Here is a 20,014-nt window from a genome sequence, read left to right as displayed (position 1 = left end):
GAATTACTGAATTTTGATAATTTAATTTTTTCTTGAATTTTCGAGTTTTCTGAATTTTCGAATTTTTGACTTTTCGAATTTCCGAACTACTGAATTTTGATAGGATTCCTGGATTCCTAGATTTCTAACCTTCTAGATTCCCAGATCCATAAATCCCAAATCCTGGATTCCTGTATTCCTGAATTCCTGAATACCTGAATTCCTGGTTTCCTGGATTCCTGGATTCCTAGATTCCTGTATTCCTGAATTCCTCGATTCCTCAATTCCTAGATTCCTGGTTCCTGGCTTCCTGGGTTCCTGGGTTCCTGGATTCTTGAATTCCTATTTTTTGGATTTCAGAATTTCTAAAATCTTGAATTTTCGAATTTTAAAATTAGATATCTTTCACAGGAAGTGAGATATATGGGCTCAAAGTTAGCAGCTTAGGATGCGTTTGAATTTTAATAAATGTTTTGAGCGAATGAAAAAATGTCAAAGTTATAAAACAAACATTTTTCGGTCTGTAACATCAGATTTCTCTGAATCATCTCATCTCTAAAATATTAGTGTTCGGACAGAACCACGGGACCGGAAGTATAAATGTTAGGGTACAACTATTGTACCCATGGGGATAACAAAAAAACAAGAAACATCATTTTTGAGAACAGACTGAAGAACTTATTAATGACATTGACAAAAGAGGGGACAGGAGAAAGTCGTATTTCTTGGAGTTTTGTTCATATAAGCCTCTCGAGGAGTTGAACTAGTGGGCCCACCGTTGGAGGTCCCGAGTTGCTACCAGCTGAACTACGGTGGCTGCGCGGCTTGCCGATGGAAGCGGCAAAGTTGTCAACAGCCATTATATCTCGGTTCCTGTAATGGATACCAAAAATGTGTCAACTGACAAATTTCTTCTGATATTATGATAAACAATTTATCAGTTGACAACTTTTTGATATCATTCGCAGGAACCCAGATAAATTGGATCGAAGTTAAACTTTGATTTAAACAAACGCCAAAAACCGTATGACTAGATACAGTCTGAATAACAAAATCAGTTTTTGGAGATGATTTTTTTTCCTTGGTCTATTCTAGGAAGTAATCGAATTTTCCGAAAAAAAAAATTTCCAGAAAAAAACATAATCTTGGAATTCATGTTCGATCTTCAATCTAGGTTCCTATAGCTAGAATCTATGTTTTTCTTGTTTTTCAGATTTTTTCGAAATCCAATTCATTAGCTTCTTTTAGGTAGAAAATCAAAAAATCAAAGTTTTGGTTTACAGAAAAAAGAACAAAACTAGAAGGATTTGGGTGTGAGAGAAAACACAAAACCAAAGAAACATGGGAAAATTTGTGTTTTAGGGGAATGTGACGTTCTTTTTTCCATACTTGCAGAATCAGGGCCGGGCCGCGGGCCGGGCCGAGGATTTCCAGGGCCCGGCCCGGCGGACCCGGGTTCTCCAAATTTTAAAAAAATTTTGAAATTCCAGAAATTTTTTCAAATTTTTTTGTGAAAGAACTATTTTTTATGGACAATCCTATCTTGAAAATATTTTTTCTTGTCAGAAAAATTCTCCTTTTTTTCCGTCGACCCCAAAAATAATTTTGAAAGACAGAAAAATTTTTTTCCGAAAATCCGGGCCGAGACGGGCCGGGCCGGGCCCTGAAAATTCCGAAAAAAGCCCGGCCCGTTGCTAGTATGCTTTTTTTCCGGGAGAATTTGCAGAATTCAGAAAAGTAGCATCTAAGAGTTTCCAAATTTCAGAATATCCGAAATTCAGAATCCAAAATTTCAAGATTCCAAACATTTCAGATATTCAATGCAGAAGTTCAGAATCCAAGAATCCAAGAATCCAAGAAAAAGAATAAAAAAAAATCCAAGAATCAAAAAAAATCCAAGAATCAAAAAAAATCCAATAATCAAAAAAATCCAAGAATCTAAAAATCCAAGAATCAAAAAAATCCAAGAATCTAAGAATCTAAGAATCTAAGAATCTAAGAATCTGAGAATCTAAGAATCTAAGAATCTAAGAATCTAAGAATCTAAGAATCTAAGAATCTAAGAATCTAAGAATCTAAGAATCTAAGAATCTAAGAATCTAAGAATCTAAGAATCTAAGAATCTAAGAATCTAAGAATCTAAGAATCTAAGAATCTAAGAATCTAAGAATCTAAGAATCTAAGAATCTAAGAATCTAAGAATCTAAGAATCTAAGAATCTAAGAATCTAAGAATCTAAGAATCTAAGAATCTAAGAATCTAAGAATCTAAGAATCTAAGAATCTAAGAATCTAAGAATCTAAGAATCTAAGAATCTAAGAATCTAAGAATCTAAGAATCTAAGAATCTAAGAATCTAAGAATCTAAGAATCTAAGAATCTAAGAATCTAAGAATCTAGGAGTCTAAGAATCTAAGAATCTAAGAATCTAAGAATCTAAGAATCTAAGAATCTAAGAATCTAAGAATCTAAGAATCTAAGAATCCAAGAATCTAAGAATCTAAGAATCTAAGAATCTAAGAATCTAAGAATCTAAGAATCTAAGAATCTAAGAATCTAAGAATCTAAGAATCTAAGAATCTAAGAATCTAAGAATCTAAGAATCTAAGAATCTAAGAATCTAAGAATCTAAGAATGCGGAGGATCTAAGAATCTAAGAATCTAAGAATCTAAGAATCTAAGAATCTAAGAATCTAAGAATCTAAGAATCTAAGAATCTAAGAATCTAAGAATCTAAGAATCTAAGAATCTAAGAATCTAAGAATCTAAGAATCTAAGAATCTAAGAATCTAAGAATCTAAGAATCTAAGAATCTAAGAATCTAAGAATCTAAGAATCTAAGAATCTAAGAATCTAAGAATCTAAGAATCTAAGAATCTAAGAATCTAAGAATCTAAGAATCTAAGAATCTAAGAATCTAAGAATCTCAGAATCTCAGAATTTCAGAATCTCATACTATAAGAATTGCTGAATCTCTGAAATTCGGAATCTAATATTTCAAAATTCCAATAAAAAAGAGAAAATATTCAAAAATCTGTTTATTCTGAAAACTACAGTAATCCTAATCACAATTTATTCTTCGTTGTCTTCCCATTTTCGAACATTGCTCTACACGCATCAGCCACCAGCACCGCCTGCGATTTATTCTGGAAGTGTGTATCATTTGCCACGTACACCGATGCTCCTTTTCTAGAAAATGCGTCCATGATTTTCAGCTGATCTTCTTCGGGGATCTTCTTGTTTTCAAAGTTCTGAAAAAAATAAGAGCTTTAAAACACGTTAAATTCGAGCTCAATTATCTCGATTCCCATGAGAGATATGAAAATTTTGTTAACTGATAAAATGTTAGTCATATTGTGATAAATATTTTATCAGTTGACAGGTTTTTGATAGCTATTACAGGGGCCGAGATAATTGAGCTCCAAATTACAGTGAAAACTTACAAAATGCTTCAATCCCTCGTGTTTTTCAAGACACTCAAAAATGATTTCCTCCTCTACCAAGTGGTCCTTTCCAGCAAAAACAATGAGCTTTTTGATCTGAAATTTTGGTTTTTTGGATTCTTAGATTCTCGAATCTTCTTACATCCATTTCATTGGTTTTCTCAATGAATTCCAACTGTCCACCCAAAGAGACCCTGCACATGGAACGCATTGAATTGATCGCCTCCTCGCCAGTTTGAATTTTGAACCCGACCATTTTGTAAACTGAAAATCAAAATTCTAAAATTTGAGTATATTCGGTTGTGTGTGGGCAAAAGTTCTGAGCAGAAATTGAGTCTTCTGGGCGGATATTGGCCAGGTACCCGTCGGAAATTTGCCGAAAAACGGCTGTAAAACAGACCATGGTCAGATTTTGGTCGAAAAACCTTATCACAGGCTTGCCAAAGACTGGGCGGCTGTAGTACCGGCCCTAATCCGACCAACCTCCGACCAGGAGTAGCCGGTGACTCCCGAGACCGAGCTACCGTATTTCCTCTAACAGAAGCCCACCCAAACCCTCACCTTCTAGCTCAATTATCTCGATTCCCGTGAAAGATATCAAAAATGTGTCAACTGATAAAACATTTCTGTAATTATGATAAACAATTTATCAGTTGACAACTTTTTGATATCTATAGCAGGAAATGAGATATATGGGTTCAAAGTTTGGGGACTCTTCTATTACAGGTTTTAGGGTATCTTGAGTATTTTCAATGAAAAATCTAAAAACTTGGCTTATTTTGAACAAAAAATAGAGCCACATGGGTATACTAGAATATAATTTAGTAGGAACAGCTAGTACGACCTTTTGTAGATTATTGAACACCAAAACCATGGATCGGAAATGAACAAATAATGGCTCGTTCCCAAGAATATTAATATTGGTGATATTATGATAAACAATTTATCAGTTCACAAATTTGTGATATCTTTTACAGGAACCGAGATAATTGAGCTAAAAGTTGGATGGGCTTTTATTCGGTTATTTCAGATATCCACTTACGCCCAAGCATCATTGCATTGCCAGCAAAAGTCGGTAACATTTCATACATCCAACTGATTGCTTCCATTCTAGATATTGGATTGATTCCTCTATGAATTCTCAACCCAATCGGATTTATCATAACCAATCCGTGTCCAGACCGTCCGACGGCTGTCTCCAGCGCATTTTCACATCCACGACTGTGCCCGATATACGCGATTTTTCCCGGGATTCCGAGTTTGTCGAGTAGAGCGTTTGAATAGTTTTGACGCTCGATGTTGGTGTGTTGTTGCGAGGAATAACCTGATATTCATTTGTAATGCAAGTCTATTTTCGCATAGTTGTTTTTCTCCTCATTTTAACATGATGGCCTAACTTTTGCAATTTGAGTTTTTTAGGCCATCATGGTAGATAGCCTAGAAACGGCCTGAAATTCACCTGGTGAGCTTTCTAGGTCATTTTGAAGCAGTGGGTGGCCTAACTTTTGCAAGTTGAGTTTTTTAGGCCACTCTGGTAAATAACCTAGAAATGGCCAGATGTTTATCTAGTGCGTTTTCTAGGACATTTTACCATGGTGACCTAACTTTTACAACTTGAGTTTTCTAGGCCACCATGGGGAATGATTTAGAAAAGGCCTGGCTTTTACGTGGAGTGTTTCCTAAGTCGTTTACCATGGTGGCCAAACTTTTGCAAGTTGTGTTTTCTAGGCCACAATGACCTAGAAATAGCATGATATTAATTTGGTATGGACTTTAGGCCATATTAATATGGTGGCCTATCTTGTGAGAGTTGAGTTTTCTAGGTCATCATGGTAGATAGCATAGAAACGGCCTGAAATTCACCCGGTGAGCTTTCTGGGTCATTTTAAAGCAGTGGGTGGCCTAACTTTTGCAAATAGAGTTTTCTAGGCCAAAATTTTTATGACCTAAAAAGGTCTAATTTTAACCTGGTGGGTTTTTAGCCCATTATAACATAGTGGCCTAACTTTTGAGAGGTGAGTTTTCTAGGCCACAATGGTAAATAACCTATGTAGAAATCATCTCATATTTACCTGATGTGTTTTCTAGCTAATTTTAACATGATGGCCTAACTTTTGCAAGTTGGGTTTCTAGGTCACCAACTTTTATTACTTAGAAATGGCTTGATATTCGCCGGGTATGGTTTTTAGGCAACTTCAACATGGTGACCTAATTTTCCCAGTTTGAGTTTTCTCGGCCACCAACTTTGTATGGCCGAGAAATGGTCTGATATGCACCTGGTTTGTTTTCTAGTCCATTTTAACATGGTGGACTAACTTTTGCAAGTTTTTTGATTTTAAGCATACATGTGGATGGCCGGGCCGGGCCGGGCCGGCCCGCCTGCTCAAAAACCTTCGGCTCGGCCCGCCTTGAATGAATTTTCGAAATATTTGTTTTTTAATGTGCCAAAATAATTGTAATAGATCAAATATTAATTAAAATGCATAAAACCATTCGAAAAATTTAATTAATTCAATTTTTAGCGAAAAAATGCAAATTTTATTTTGCCAAGGATGAAACTTTTTGCTAACTCCGGCCTCAAAACAGTTTTTTCACAGAATCAGCTTCTAATGTAAATTTCCTTTTATTATGAATAAAATCCATCTCGAAAAATGATGATTCCCTTAAAAATTTCAAATTTTTCAAAAAGCGGGCCGGCGATGCCCTAATTTTCCCGGCCCGGCCCGGCCTGGTCCGACCCGCGGGCCGGCCATCTTTTCCACAAGTATGATTTTAAGACCATCATGTTAAAGTGGCTTAGGAAACACACCAGGTGAATTTTGGACCGATTCTAGGCCATAAATTTTGGTGGCCTAAAAAATTCATGTAGAAAATTCGACCAGAAATTTCTAATGAAACAGGCTCTAGTGGACTACACGGTGAGTTTTCTAGGCCACGGCCATCAGTTTGGTGACTGCTAAACACTCACCATCGGTAAAAGTGAATCCTGGATAATTGACTCCAATAAATCGAATATTCAACTCATCCAATCGATTTCTAATATATTTAAAATCATTGTGAGATCCGGGTGATCCATGGAATCCGACTACAGTACCCAGTGGCGAGCCAGAAGAAAGGGAGTCCTGGAATAAATCAATTTTCAGACTCTTTACAGATTTTTCTCCAATTTTTTTTCCAAAAAATGTCTTACCTCATAAACCGCCTCTAATTCGATGTTCCGCCCGTTCTCCGTCTCAAATCTCACCAATTTTTTGCACAAATTCGCTTCAGACATTTTCGAAACTTTCTTCAAGGGCGCTCGCAACAATTTTGTCGTTATCATTACACTTTTCTTCAATTTTTTTTAATTAGAAAAAGTTATTTAATTGATGGTAAAAAGACAATTGTTACAACGGGATGGAACTATGCATGGCGAGAGAGCATGGAAAACGAAGAGGGTGCAGAGGAATCGAGGAGGAGGAGAGAGAAATAGTATGGGTGGTTTTAGAGACGCAGAGGGCGTAAGTAAAAAAATGGGTTGCAATAGAGAACGCTGTAGTCTTTTGACACCGTTTGAACTGTAGATAATTTATTCACCAGCACCGAAAATAAGTAAAATTCGAATTTAAAGATTTAAAGCTCGTTTAACATAAATTATGCAATTTCCAACATCTTTCCACACGCCTCCGCCACCAGCACAGCCTGAGATTTATTCTGAAAATGTGTGTCCTTTGCGACGAACACCGATGCTCCTTTTCGCGAAAATGAATCCATAATTTTGAGTTTGTCCTCTTCTGGAATACTATCCTCGAATCTCTGAAAATCGAAAATAGGGTTAATACGTTTTTTAATAATTTTCGAATGCTCACAAAATGCTCCAATCCGTCGTGTTTCTCCAACTTTTCAAGAACGATTTCCTCTTCAACTAAATGGTCGCTTCCTCCAAATATAATCAGCTTTTTGGTCTGAAAATACTTCATTTTGAGAATGCCGTGAATGCTTACTATTAGCCGGAGAATGCTTCCAAAAATTCAGAAAATCGTAAAATTGAAAAAAATTCAATTAGCCTAAAACCTGTAATAAAAGGGCCCCCACACTGTCAAGTATGAGCTCAATTATCTCGGCTCTTATAAGAGATATCAAAAACTTGTTAACTGATAAAATTTTGGTGATAATATGATGAAAATTTTATTAGTTGACAGATTTTTGATATCTTCTGTGGCATTCGAGATAATTGAGCTCAAAGTGGGCTTCTAATAGAGGGAAAATGAAAATTGACTCACTTCCGTTTCGTTTAGTTTTTCAATATACTCGATTTGATTTTCAAAGGACATACTCATTGCGGATCGAAGTGCACAAATCGCTTCTTCTCCAGTTTTTACTCGGAATCCAATTGCTTTGTAGACTGAAAAAAGTTTGTTTTGGAAGTTTTAGAACATTGGCATCTTAGAATTGCGTAATAGGAATCTCAGAATCTCAGGATAACAGAATCTCAGAATCTCAGAATCTTAGAACCTTCAAATCTCAGAATCTCAGAATTTCAAAATCTCAGAATTTCAAAATCTCAGAATTTCAAAATCTCAGAATCTCAGAATTTCAGAATCTCAAAACCTCAGAATCTCAGAATTCCAGAATCTCAGAATTTCAGAATCTCAGAATCTTAGAATCTCAGAATCTTAGAATTCCAGGATCTCAGAATCTCAGAATCTCAGAATTCCAGGATCTCAGGATCTGAGAATCTCAGAATTTCAGAATTTTAGATTCTCAGAATTTCAGAATCTCAGGATTTCAAAATTTTCAGAATTTCAGAATCTCAAAATCTCAGAATCTCAGAATCTCAGAACTTCCGATTTTCAGAATTTCGATATTTCAGAATCTCAGAATCTCAGAATTTAGAGACCTCAGAATTTCAGAATTTTAGAATCTCAGGATTTAGAAAAACTCAGAATTTCAGTTTCAAATTTTCGGAATTCGTGATTTTCGGAATCTCAGAATTTTAAAGCCTCAGAGTCTGAGAACACGAGATTTCATAATATCAATCAGATCTGGAGTGGGCAATTTTTGAATTTCGGAATTCCAGAACTACAGAATCTCAAAATCTCACATTTTTAAAATATCAAAATTCAAAACTCCAAACTCACCTCCCATCATAGCATTTCCCATAAAAGCCGGAAGAATTCCATACAACCAATCCAAGTATTCCAATCTATAAACTGGCCGAATACCCTTATGGTGTCTGAAACCAGTCGGATTTATGAGAACAAGTCCATGAGCAGGCCGCCCAACAGCCGTCTGAAGCGCGTTTTCACATCCACGACTGTGCCCGATGAATATGATTTTTCCTTCGACTTTCACAGCGTCGAGCAGAGCGTTGGTGTAGTTTTGGCGTTCTGGATTGGTGTGTCCTTGGTTTTCGTAACCTGAAAATTTTGTATGAATATTAGTTTGCTTATCAGTAGCCCTGTTTCTTATCAAAAGCTACAGTAAACTACCCCCCCCCCCCACTCACCACTCATTTTTCACTTTGAGCTCAATTATCTCGGTTCCTGTAAAAGATATCAAAAAGTTGTCAACTGATAAATTGTTTATCATAATATCACCAATATTTTATCAGTTAGCACATTTTTGATACCTTTCCCATGAACCGAGAGGGCCCTTCTATTACAGGTTTAATGATATTCTAAATTTTAGAGCCCCTCAAGACCACTCACCCAAGGTATTCCCAAATCCAGGATAATTGATGCCGATGAATCGAATTCCCATCTCATCCAACTTGCTCCTGACATACTTGAAATCTTTGTGTGACCCAGGTGATCCATGGAATCCAACTACAGTACCCAGAGACGATCCAGACGGAATGGTATCCTGAAAAAAAACGGTTTAGATTTTAAAATCGAATACCGTAAAACCTGTATTAGAAGGGCTCTTAATAGAAAGACCCCTCTAATAGAAAGGCCCTCCAAGAGGGGCTTGGTAAATTAGAAGTGCTCTCTGTAATAGAAGGACCCCCTTGTAAAAAAAGGACCCCCTTCGAAATGTGCTCTAAAATTTAAAATTTTGTACGTTTTCAGTGAAAAATGTTCCGGGAATTCCGCAATTTACGGCCCTTTTAATACAGGTTTCGAAGTATTTAAAAATCTTACCTCATACACCGCTTCCAACTCGACTTCTCTGCCATCTGTCGCTTGAAATTTGATTAACTTCTTTTCGATTTTTATAGGGTCCATTTTTCATTGAAAATGTAGACTACAAACTAGTTTTATGAGAGGAAAAATCAATGCAAGCGGCGTGGAATTTCAATGGAGGAAAGGAGGAAAAAAAGAGGGAAGACCCCCGAGGAAAGTGCGCTCCAGTGAGACGAGGATTTTGTGCAAATATAGCGAACGCCGGGAAGCTGTATTTTGATTCATTAAAACAAAAAACGATGGTAAAATAATTGTTTAGTACAGCAACCAGTGTGCCTTATCGACAAACGCCCTTTTCGACAAATTTATCGACAAATTTACCGGTAAATTTATCGGAAAATTACCAAAAATTGTCGATAAAAACAACATTTATCGATAATTTATCGATAAATTTGTCAATAAAAATGCTGTTTGTCGACGATTTATCGACAAATTTATCGACAAATTGTCGACGAAAATTGCTATTAACCGCCGGAATTACTTGTAAAAAATCGTATCGTTACCATTTTTTTCTAGGACGTCTAGAATGATGGCCGAACTTACCCAGGCAAACTTTATAGGCTATCTGGCTTGGTGGCCCAACTTTCACAACATGAATTTTCTAGGCCACGATTCTTTTTAGCCTAGAAATGATCTGATGTTCACCTGGTGTATTTTTTAGCTCATTTTAACATGGTGGTCTGACTTTCGCGCGTTGAGTTTTCTACGCCACCATGTAAAAATGGCTCAGAAAATGTACCAGGTGAATTTCTGACCATTTCTAGGCAAAAAAGAAAATTCATATTGGAAAAATTAGGCCACCAGTTCAGATGGCCTAGAAAAAAAAAGATGAGATACGATTTTTTACAAGTAATTCCGACGGTTAATAGCAATTTTTGTCGATAATTTGTCGACAAATGCCCCCTTCGACAAATTTATCGACAATTTGTCAACAAAATTTTGTCGATAAATTACTTTCGACAAATTCTCCAATAATTTGTCGACAATTTTTCGACAAAATTTTATCGTTTTTTATCGAAAAATTTATCGATAATTTGTCAGGTAAATTTGTCGACAAAATCGGAAAATCTTTGTCGATAAGGCACACTGTCAGCAACTAACACAAAAATTCAAAAATAAGCATTCAAAAACCAAAATGGGAGTACCGTAAAACCTGTAATAGAACGGCCTCCTGGTTTTCAAATTTGAGCCAATTTATCTCGGTTCTTGATAAAGATATAAACAATTTCTCAATCGATTAATGGTTTATCATAATATCCTATACATTTTATCAGTTGACACATTTTTGATATCTCTTATAGAAGCTCAGATAACTGAGCTCAAACTTGACAATGTGTGGGGGGCCCCTCTACTACGGGTTTTACGGTCACATTAATAATATATAACAACTTGAAAATCATCAGAATTGCGTACGAGTGACTGGCGGAGACGCATTTTTTGAGAACACTGCAGATGTAGCGCCTGAGTGAATTGATTGCACTGGTTGGATTATCTGAAAGAAAAATTATTAAATTTTTCGAAAAAAAAAAGTAAGATACATTTTGTTTTGGTGTATAACCACACAGAATAACACTTGTTGCGGTAGTCCTGTACTGTGAGGACATTAAAAAACAAATGAGAAAATGAATTGCTGATGTAACTCTCAAGACAGTGAAAAATATTGATTGAGCGTAGACCGTAGCAAAACTGAAATTCGTAAAGGGAATGTTATTTTTAAAATATGTTACTCACTAGAATCCCGGATTATTTGAATACCTATCGAGAATTGGATTAAGGGTATACAATATTGCCATGGGAAACTCTCCGACAAAAAACGTTAGACTTAAATAGAATATTAGTCTCGTCATTTTCCCGGAATCCTTCTCAGAACGCGAATTCAGAGCCTTCCGGCTGGATTTATCATTTTTTCGGATTTCGATTATCAAGAAAATAGTGACGATTGGGAATAGAATGCTGGGAATAAACTGAAAGACTTGAATGTATCTTACAGTAAACTTTCAACCAATTTATCTCCGTTCCCGGGAAAGATGCCAAAAAGTGGTCAGTTGATAAAATGATTATCAGTTGACATTCCTGTGAGAAATAGCAGAAATTGCTCAATCCCATGCTTAGTAAGCATTTAGAGTTCCGTCCCGCGAGAGTCAGCATCCGCAACCTTGCGAGAAAATTTTGCGAGTCTCGCATTTTTATGTTGGACCTGCCTCGCATATTCTCGCATCATTCTCGCATTTTCTCGTTCTCGCACGTTCTCGCATTTACCCGCATATACTCGCTCTCGCATTTATAGCTTCTCGCAAAAATTAATTCTCGCGTCATTCTCGCGAATTCTCGCGAGAATATGCGAGAATCTCGCAAAAGTCGCCATTGCGAGAATGACAATCAAAATCAACACTTAATTGACAATTAAAAGCTGAACTTGACATTAGATTTCTTAAAATATAGGCTCTACGGTTCTTATCGGTCATCAGCAATAAAAAAAAGAGCAAAACAGAGCTATTTTGAACCCTTGGTGACAGAGAAGACCCATCTCGCGAAAGTTAGCACCATGCTAAACCAACCTGGAAAACACACCAGGTGGATATCTGAAATTAACATTCTTTTCGTTTGTTTTCTAGACAATGTACCATGGTAGCCTAGAAATGTTCGTGTTGGGAAAGTTAGGCCATCATTTTTAATAGGCCCTATTAACATAATAAGCGAACCTCAGGACATTTCTACCAGAGATGACCGGATTCAGGATTTGGGCTTCCGCATTCCGGATTCCAATTTCCGGCTTCTGGATTCCGGGTTCCGGATTTCGGATTCCGGATTCTGGGTATCGGATTCCGGATTCCGGATTTCTGATTCCGGATTCCGGATTCCGCATTTCAGATTTCGGATTCCGGATCCCAGATTAAGCTACAATTTTTTCCTAGAATGAGTAATTCTAAACACTTACTCAGAAGTTAAATTCAGCTATTTATCGTCAATTAAGTGCCAATTTCATTTGCCATTGCGACTATTGCGAAATTCTCGCATATTCTCGCGAGAACTCGCGAGAATAGCGCGAATCGTCTCGCGGGTCGGAACTCTAGTAAGCATTGCTTACCTTAAAAAACACACCCTCCAGATAATAATAAATATTATAAACCAACATATCATTGTCTGCGAACCATGCAGAAGTTTCCGTATAATATTCAAAACCAGAAGTTCCATTTCCCGTACACTCTTCAACACCTTCTTCTTCTATTATAGCTCTCCAAAAATAGTTCATTATCCCAAGAGGCAGGCAAGCAATTCCAACTATAACGACCACAATAAACGCAGCTTTTGGTTTTGTAAGGTTGTCATAATGTAGTTTCAAAGGGTTTCGAATCACGAGAGTCCTTATAAATGCCATGGATAGACTCAGCCATGTGGTGCACCTTCTTGAGAAGCTATCAATGGCAGTGAAAAGATTGTCGAGAAAATAAATCAGGTAGGCTGTTTTTTTGGAATAGCAAGGGTAGAAGAATGCGAAAATTTGTGCAAGTCCCCAAAATAAAGGCCACAACTGTGAGATCATATCAGTGATTGCAGTAGCTGCCATTATCCAATTGATAGAGGAAGATCTCATGGATTTTCTGGTTAGAACGATGAAGTGGAAGAAGTTTACGATGAACACCAAAAGAGCAACATAAGCTTCATAATTTAAGCAGAATAGATAAAGTTCCTTTAGGCCATCATGAAGTGAACATAGGATTTTGAGTGTCTTATTACTGTATTCGGGAAACATCGTTTCTTCACAACTCGGTCTGACTATTTCCATTGCTCAGTTGTAAGAGAAGTTGTAGTGGAGTTAAAAGAAATAGTGATTAAATGAAAATGCCAATTTTCTTACTTGCAATGTTAATTAATTTGTTGCCATGAAAAGGTGTGGCGGGTGGCACTATTAGAAAAATCTTGAAATTGGTTTGGTCTAGTAATTCTGAGTAAACTAAAAAAAAATCAAGGAAAATCAAGGGGACTTTTAAGTAGTGCGGTTGTTCGTGGGAAGTAGAATTCAAGCTTGTAATATGTTATTACTGTAAAGATCATAGTATTTGTGAACAATTTTTTGGGGATGGAATAATGAACTTTTTGTGATCTTTTGAAATACTCCATAATCATACTCTCGAGTGGGCGTTTTTCAGAAATTAGGAGACTTCGAAAATGGCAAAAGCACTTTTGAAAGACTAGAAAGCCAAGTTGCTCTTTTTTTTTTTGAAAATGCAATTTTTGAAACTAGCGTTAAGAGCTCAAAGCTCAAAGTATCGAAATATGAAAAATCTGAAGGTCTTAGAAGCTTAAAACATCGGAGCGTCCGAATATAACACTGAGAACTTACAGGAGAAAAATTGAAGTTTCGAAAAATCTCAGAAGTTTGGAGTCTTGAAAGATTTCAGAATTTCCGAATCTGAGAGTCTGAGAATCTCATTTTTCAAATTTCACAATTAGTATCTGAAATTCAAAACTTCAATATCTCGCAATTCGAAAACGTAAAAATTTTAGAGTTTCGGAATATCAAAACTTCAGAATCTTGATCTTGCTAGGATTTCACAATTTCAGAATTTTAGAATTTTTTAATTTCAGAATTTTAGAATTCCAGAATTTTAGAATTTCAGAATTTTAGAATTTTATAATTTCAGAATTTCAGAATTTTATAATTTCAGAAATTTATAATTTCAGAATTTCAGAATCTCGGGATCTCAGAATTTCAGAATTTCGGAATTTCAGAACTTCAGAGTTTCAAAGTTTCCTGCAAAGTTTCAGAATCTCAGAATCATGTTTTTATTTTGAAATTTCATAGAAAATAAACATCAGTGAGAAAACATTGATTTGACTCCGTCAGCCAGTAGATCCGCCCGTTTCTTGTTTTGAAAATGGTTATCAGTTGCCACAAAAATAGAAGCTCCTGTTTGATTTTTGAAGACTTCCAGAATTTCGTTTTTTTCGAAATTGGAAATTTCAGACTTGAAGTTCTGAAAATATATAAAACGTTGAAGTCTTTGGTAGAATCTTAAATTATCAAATATTACGATTTCAAAATTTCAGAATCTCAAAATCCTAGAATCTCAGAATCTCAGAATCTCAAAATCTTAGAAACTGAAAACCTCAGAACTTCCGAACCCCAGAACCCATGAATTTAAGAATTTAAGAATTTCAAAATTTCAGAACTTCCAAAACCAATTGCTGACTCACAAAATGTTTCAATCCTTGATACTTTTGAAGTGACTTAAATATGATTTCCTTCTCAATCAGATGCTCTCTTCCGCCAAACGTAATCATGGTTTTTGTGGGAATCTCATTTAGTTTTAGGATATGGTCCAGCTGTTTCTCCAAGTCACATTTTTGAATGGACCGGATCACGGCTACAGCTTCCGCGCCGTCTTTTATCGTGAATCCAACTGATTTCAGTACTGAAATTCGGAATTTTTGTTGGTGAACTTCAGAATTTCAGTATTCGAGAATCTCAGAATTTAAGAAATCCAGAATTTCAGATTCAGAATCTCAGAATCTCAGAATCTTAGAACCTTAAAATTTCAAAATCTCGGAATTTCAACATTTCAAAATTTTAGAATCTCAGAATTTCGGAATCTCAGAATCTCAAAATCTCAGAATCTCAGAATCTAAAAATCTCAGAATCTCAGAATCTCAGGATCTCAGAATCTCAGAATCTCAGAATCTCAGAATCTCAAAATCTCAGAATCTCCGAACCTCAGAATCTCAGAATCTCAAAATTTCAGAATCTCAGAATCTCAAAATTTCAGAATTTCAGAATTTCAGAATTACAGAATTACAGAACCTTAGAATCTCAGAATTCGAGATTTTCGGAAATTCAGAATGTCACAACTTCAAAATTTCCGAACTTCCAAACTTCTGAAAATTACTTCAGAATCTCAGAACCTCAGAATCTCAGAATTTGAAAATCTCAGAATCTCAGAATCTTTGAATTTCAGAATCACAGAATTTCCGAATTTCAGAATCTCAGGGTTTTAGAATTTTAATATTTCAGAATCTCAGAATCTCGAAATCCCAAGATTATCAAAACTCACATTGATACATCACAGGATCCCCAACTGCTTATGCATAAAATTAAACGATTCCAGTTTTCCTTTAAGTCTTGATCCTTTGTGAATTCTCAATCCCGTCGGATTGATCATAACCAATCCATGTGGATTCCGATGTGTCGTTGTGATCAGTGCATTCTCACATCCTCTACTGTGTCCCATTATGATAATTTTTCCTGGGAGGTCTAGTTCGCCTAGTAGAGCTTCCGAGAATCTTTGACGTTCAACGTTGGTGAATCGTTGTCCGGGGTAGGCTGAAAACTTGAATATGGGATTTTTTTTTCGAAATTTAGTTCGGACAAGCTATCCGAAAATGGCCTAAAATGCACCTAGTCTGTTTTCTAGGTCAGTTTAACATGATGGCCTAACTTTGGCAAGTAGAGTTTTTTTAGGCCAGCATGATAAATGAGCCTAGAAATTCTTTGATATTAACATAGGTGTTTTCTAGGCTATTTTGAAGAGATGGCCTAACTTTCGCAAGTTGAGTTTTTTAGACCACCAAGCTAAACTGATCTAAAATGACCTACCATGCCCCTGGTGTGTTTTCTAGGTCAATTTAACACGGTGGCCTAACTATTGCAATTTGTGTTTTCTAGGCCACCATGGCGAATCTGCTAGAAATGCAGCTTATGTGTTTTCTAGGCCTTAACAAATGGTGGCCTAACTTTGGCAAGTTGATTTTTCTAGGCCACCAACCTTTAAGACCTAGAAACGGTTTGATATGCACTTGATGAGTTTTCTAGGCCATTGACCATGGTGACCTATCTTTCGGAATTTGAGTTTTCTAGGCCAAGGGTTTTCTAGGAGTTTTATAAAATTTCTGGAAATTCCAATTTAGATGTGCTCAAAGTTTCCCAAATCAATCTAAATGGAAATCTCGGAAATTTTTGATCTACTCTTCCAGACCTGCTAAAGATCCTTTTTGATCTACAGTACCTTCTTCCTGCACACCCTTTATGATCTACATCCAGCGCGCGAGAAATGCGCCATCTCTGTTTGTTCTTGTTCATTCTTTCGTATTCGTTTCTCTTCTCCCTCACTTATCAGCATCGATTTTTCAAAAATCCTTTTCTCTTTTTTTTTCTGTGTCGTGCGGAATTTCAAAAAGAAAAAGAATTGCTCCTTCTTCTGTTGTTTTTCTTCGAAAATTTTCTTCTTACAATTTTTTTTTCAGACACAAAAAACTCAGAATGGCGAGAAAACAAGTCAAGCCTGTCACCAAGAAGGCCGGAGCTCCAAAGAAGGCCGTGACTCCAAAGAAAGCTGTAGCTCCGAAGAAGGCTGCTCCAGTCAAGGACGCTCCGGCTGCCAAGAAGGCCGTGACTCCAAAGAAAGCCGTAACTCCGAAGAAGAATGCTCCAGTCGAGCATGCTCCAGAAGATCCTGCTCCAGCTGCCAAGAAGGCCGCCACCCCTAAAAAGGCAGCGACTCCGAAGAAAACTGTCACACCAAAGAAGGCTGAGACTCCGACGGTGGTCCCGAAGAAGGCTCCGGCTAAGGTAGAACATAGATTTTCAAATGTTTGAAAAGGATCATCTGATTTTTCAGATCGCCAAGAAGACAGCGACTCCAAAGAAAATTGCTACACCAAAGAAGTCTCCAGCTAAGGTGTAGATTTGTTTATAGGATTAGGGATGAAGTACTTAAGGGTACCTGGAGCCTTGGGGTACATCTGAGGTCACCTTGGTTCAGAGGGTACATCATTGACGCCAAATTAAAACAAATTGTATTCTCAGAACCAACGTCAGATGTACCTCTGAATTATATGAGCTAGAATTACAGACTTCCATTCTAACTTTCATAATTTCAGACCACGAAGGTTACCTCGAAGGCTGCCACTCCAAAGCAAGCTTCCAAGAAGGCTCTCGCCAAGAAGGCTCCAGCTAAGAAGGCCGCCACCAAGAAAGTCTAAGACTCCATTCCAAGGATCTATCCCATCTCCCCCAATCATATGTACCTGACCTCAGTCGGATCTCTCTCCCCACTAATATCTCGTTTCTTTTTCGAATTAATAAATTCTAATTCTTGGAGACCTGTGTTGTTCTTTTGGGTACCTTGGCATCATGCCAGCTGGTCCTTGGTACGTAACGACGCGCGTTGTGTTCTCTCTCGTCGTCTGTTTCTCCTATGTTGTCTTGCCCGGTCATTTGAATCGAATGTCTTATTGGATTTTTCTCTTTCCTCGTTCACTTATTGTTTTCTAGAAACCATTTTCGAGGGTTGTTTTTACCGCTCACAATCAGAAACAGTCTTCTCTGGACAAACCGCATTTTTCTTCGATAAAAGTTGTTTTCCAGGCAAACAAAAAAAAATGCCATTATGGATGCCACCGAAAGTGTATATAAACCCCTTGTATCTTAGGTCTTGTCCTGACGAGAGACCCCATCCATTTCAAAGACGTAAACAGCCCACTAGAGCTTGCATTACAAAAAGAGCTGAGGAGGCTCCGACGCAGATCCCAAAGAAGGCTCCGGCTAAGGTAGATCCTAGAGATTCAAACTTTAAAAAAAATATCCAGATTTTTCAGATCACCAAAAAAGCAACAAAGAAAACTGCCACTCCAAAGAAAACAGCTACAACAAAGAAGGCTCCCGCCAAGGTATGAATTCAGATCTAGAACGGCTTATAAACTTTTAACTAATTCAGACCGTCAAAAAGGCTGCAACTCCAAAGCTAGCTGCCAAAAAGTCAAAGACCAAGAAGGCTCCAGCTAAGAAGACCACGACCAAGAAGGACTGAGACGTCATTCCAAGGATCTATCCCATCTCCCCCCAATCATATGTACCTGACCTCATCAGTCAGATCTCTCCCCGCTAATATCTCTTTTCCTTTTGAAGTAATAAATTCTAATTCTTGGAAACCTGTGTTGTTCTTTTGGGTATCTCGCACACCTATTATGCCAGTTTGCTCACTGTTCACAGTGCCTCTGGCATCATGCCAGCTAACCGCAACGCGCGCACGCGACGCTTGCGGTATGATGATTAAAACTTAGGTATGCCTTCTGGGATGGCGAGGGGGTACCGTTGCTGTTGCTCATCTCTCTTTCTCCTTCTCTCCTTTCTTGGCTCCGCGACGTTTCGAAAGACGACGTTTCGAAAGTGTGACGTTTCGCAAGTGCCTAGTAACCATTTTAACGTTATGGCCTAACTTTTTCAAGTTGAGTTTTTTAGGCCACCATGGTGAAATAGCCTAAAGACGGCCTAACATGACCCTGGTGTGTTTTCTAGGTCATTTTACCTTGGTGGCCTAGAAAACCTAACTTGTAAAAGCTAGGCCATCACGTCAAAATGACCTATAACTGGCCTAACATAGTCCAGATGTCTTTTTTGGTCATTTTGAAGTGGTGGCCTAACTTTTTCAAATTGGTTTTTCTAGGCCACCATGGTAAAATGTCCTAGAATGATCTAACGTGACTCTATAGTGTTTTCTAGGTGATTCTAAAGTGGTGGCCTAACTTTTGCAAGTTGAGTTTTCTAGGCCACCAACTTAAAATGACCTAAAATTGGTCTAACATGTCTCTGGTGTGTTTTCTAGGTCATTTTGAAGTGGTGGCCTAACTTTTGCGAGTTGAGCTTTCTAGGCCACCGTGGTAAAATAGCCTAAAGACGGCCTAACATGACCCTGGTGTGTTTTCTAGGTCATTTTACCTTGGTGGCCTAGAAAACTCAATTTGTGAAAATTTGGCCATCATGGTAAAATAGCCTAAAAACGGCCTAACATGCCCCTGATATGGTTTTTTTTTTTGGTTATTTGTAGTGGTGGCCTAATTTTTGCAAGTTGGGTTTTNTAGGCCACCAACTTAAAATGACCTAGAATTGGTCTGACGTGGCCTAGATATCCAAAACTCGGCCATCGATCTTTAATGGTTACTATAAGCCGGAATAAATCAAAGCTGACCTAGTAACCCAAATTGCCTAGAAATCCAAAACTCGGCCAGCCAAAAATTTTGCCTCATAAACCGCTCGCAAATCCCCCAAATTCCCTTTCTCGGTCTCAAATTGCACGAGTTTTTCGTGCAATTTTGGCGCATTCAAATTCAATGGAATTTTGGGAATCGTTCTGGAAACATTCGTTACAGTAGCCAGAAGGCGTTTCGAGACCCACATTTTGGCAAATTTTGAGTAGAAAATTAGGAAAATCTAAAGAGAATAGCGAGAAAAATCGGGGTGGCCAAATCAATGAGAATGAGACGTAGATCCACATGGGGGTAGGGGAGGGGAGGGGCGGTGTCAGCTGTTGTTAGTTTGTAGTCTAGTGTGTAGTGTGTGTACTTTGTACCTTACGAGGCTTGCTTTTATTATGCTTATCGTGTATCACAATCTATGGGGTACAACAAACTGGTGGTGGTGGTGGCAAACGAA

The 20,014-nt window shown here is 37.4% G+C and overlaps 4 protein-coding genes across 4 annotated transcripts; 1 reads left to right on the top strand and 3 right to left on the bottom strand.

The window, feature by feature from the left end:
* Nucleotides 1-3,043: 3,043 nt before the first annotated feature.
* CBG21859 lies at nucleotides 3,044-6,695 on the bottom strand (the record flags this gene model as incomplete). The annotated part of the gene is made up of 6 exons (XM_045236734.1): nucleotides 3,044-3,229; nucleotides 3,479-3,517; nucleotides 3,564-3,685; nucleotides 4,464-4,745; nucleotides 6,390-6,543; nucleotides 6,612-6,695. 6 exons carry the CDS (start codon nucleotides 6,693-6,695, stop codon nucleotides 3,044-3,046), a joined length of 867 nt encoding a protein of 288 aa, XP_045097410.1.
* A 359-nt stretch (nucleotides 6,696-7,054) lies between these two features.
* Nucleotides 7,055-9,627, bottom strand: CBG21858 (the record flags this gene model as incomplete). Its single annotated transcript, XM_002635617.1, has 6 exons — nucleotides 7,055-7,216; nucleotides 7,270-7,365; nucleotides 7,684-7,805; nucleotides 8,542-8,820; nucleotides 9,112-9,265; nucleotides 9,544-9,627. The coding sequence occupies 6 exons, from the start codon at nucleotides 9,625-9,627 to the stop codon at nucleotides 7,055-7,057; spliced, it is 897 nt and encodes a 298-aa protein (XP_002635663.1).
* A 1,357-nt stretch (nucleotides 9,628-10,984) lies between these two features.
* Cbr-srw-112 lies at nucleotides 10,985-13,339 on the bottom strand (the record flags this gene model as incomplete). The annotated part of the gene is made up of 4 exons (XM_002635616.2): nucleotides 10,985-11,077; nucleotides 11,124-11,271; nucleotides 11,317-11,549; nucleotides 12,674-13,339. 4 exons carry the CDS (start codon nucleotides 13,337-13,339, stop codon nucleotides 10,985-10,987), a joined length of 1,140 nt encoding a protein of 379 aa, XP_002635662.2.
* A 3,504-nt stretch (nucleotides 13,340-16,843) lies between these two features.
* Nucleotides 16,844-18,392, top strand: CBG21856 (the record flags this gene model as incomplete). Its single annotated transcript, XM_002635615.1, has 5 exons — nucleotides 16,844-17,152; nucleotides 17,202-17,261; nucleotides 17,464-17,559; nucleotides 18,181-18,252; nucleotides 18,300-18,392. 5 exons carry the CDS (start codon nucleotides 16,844-16,846, stop codon nucleotides 18,390-18,392), a joined length of 630 nt encoding a protein of 209 aa, XP_002635661.1.
* Between the last annotated feature and the right edge of the window lie 1,622 nt (nucleotides 18,393-20,014).

This window comes from Caenorhabditis briggsae (genome assembly GCF_000004555.2).
Source record: "Caenorhabditis briggsae complete genome, chrV, whole genome shotgun sequence".
NCBI lineage: Eukaryota > Metazoa > Nematoda > Chromadorea > Rhabditida > Rhabditidae > Caenorhabditis > Caenorhabditis briggsae.
Note: the sequence above shows the minus strand (reverse complement) of the source record. Positions and strands in the feature narration are given on the sequence as shown.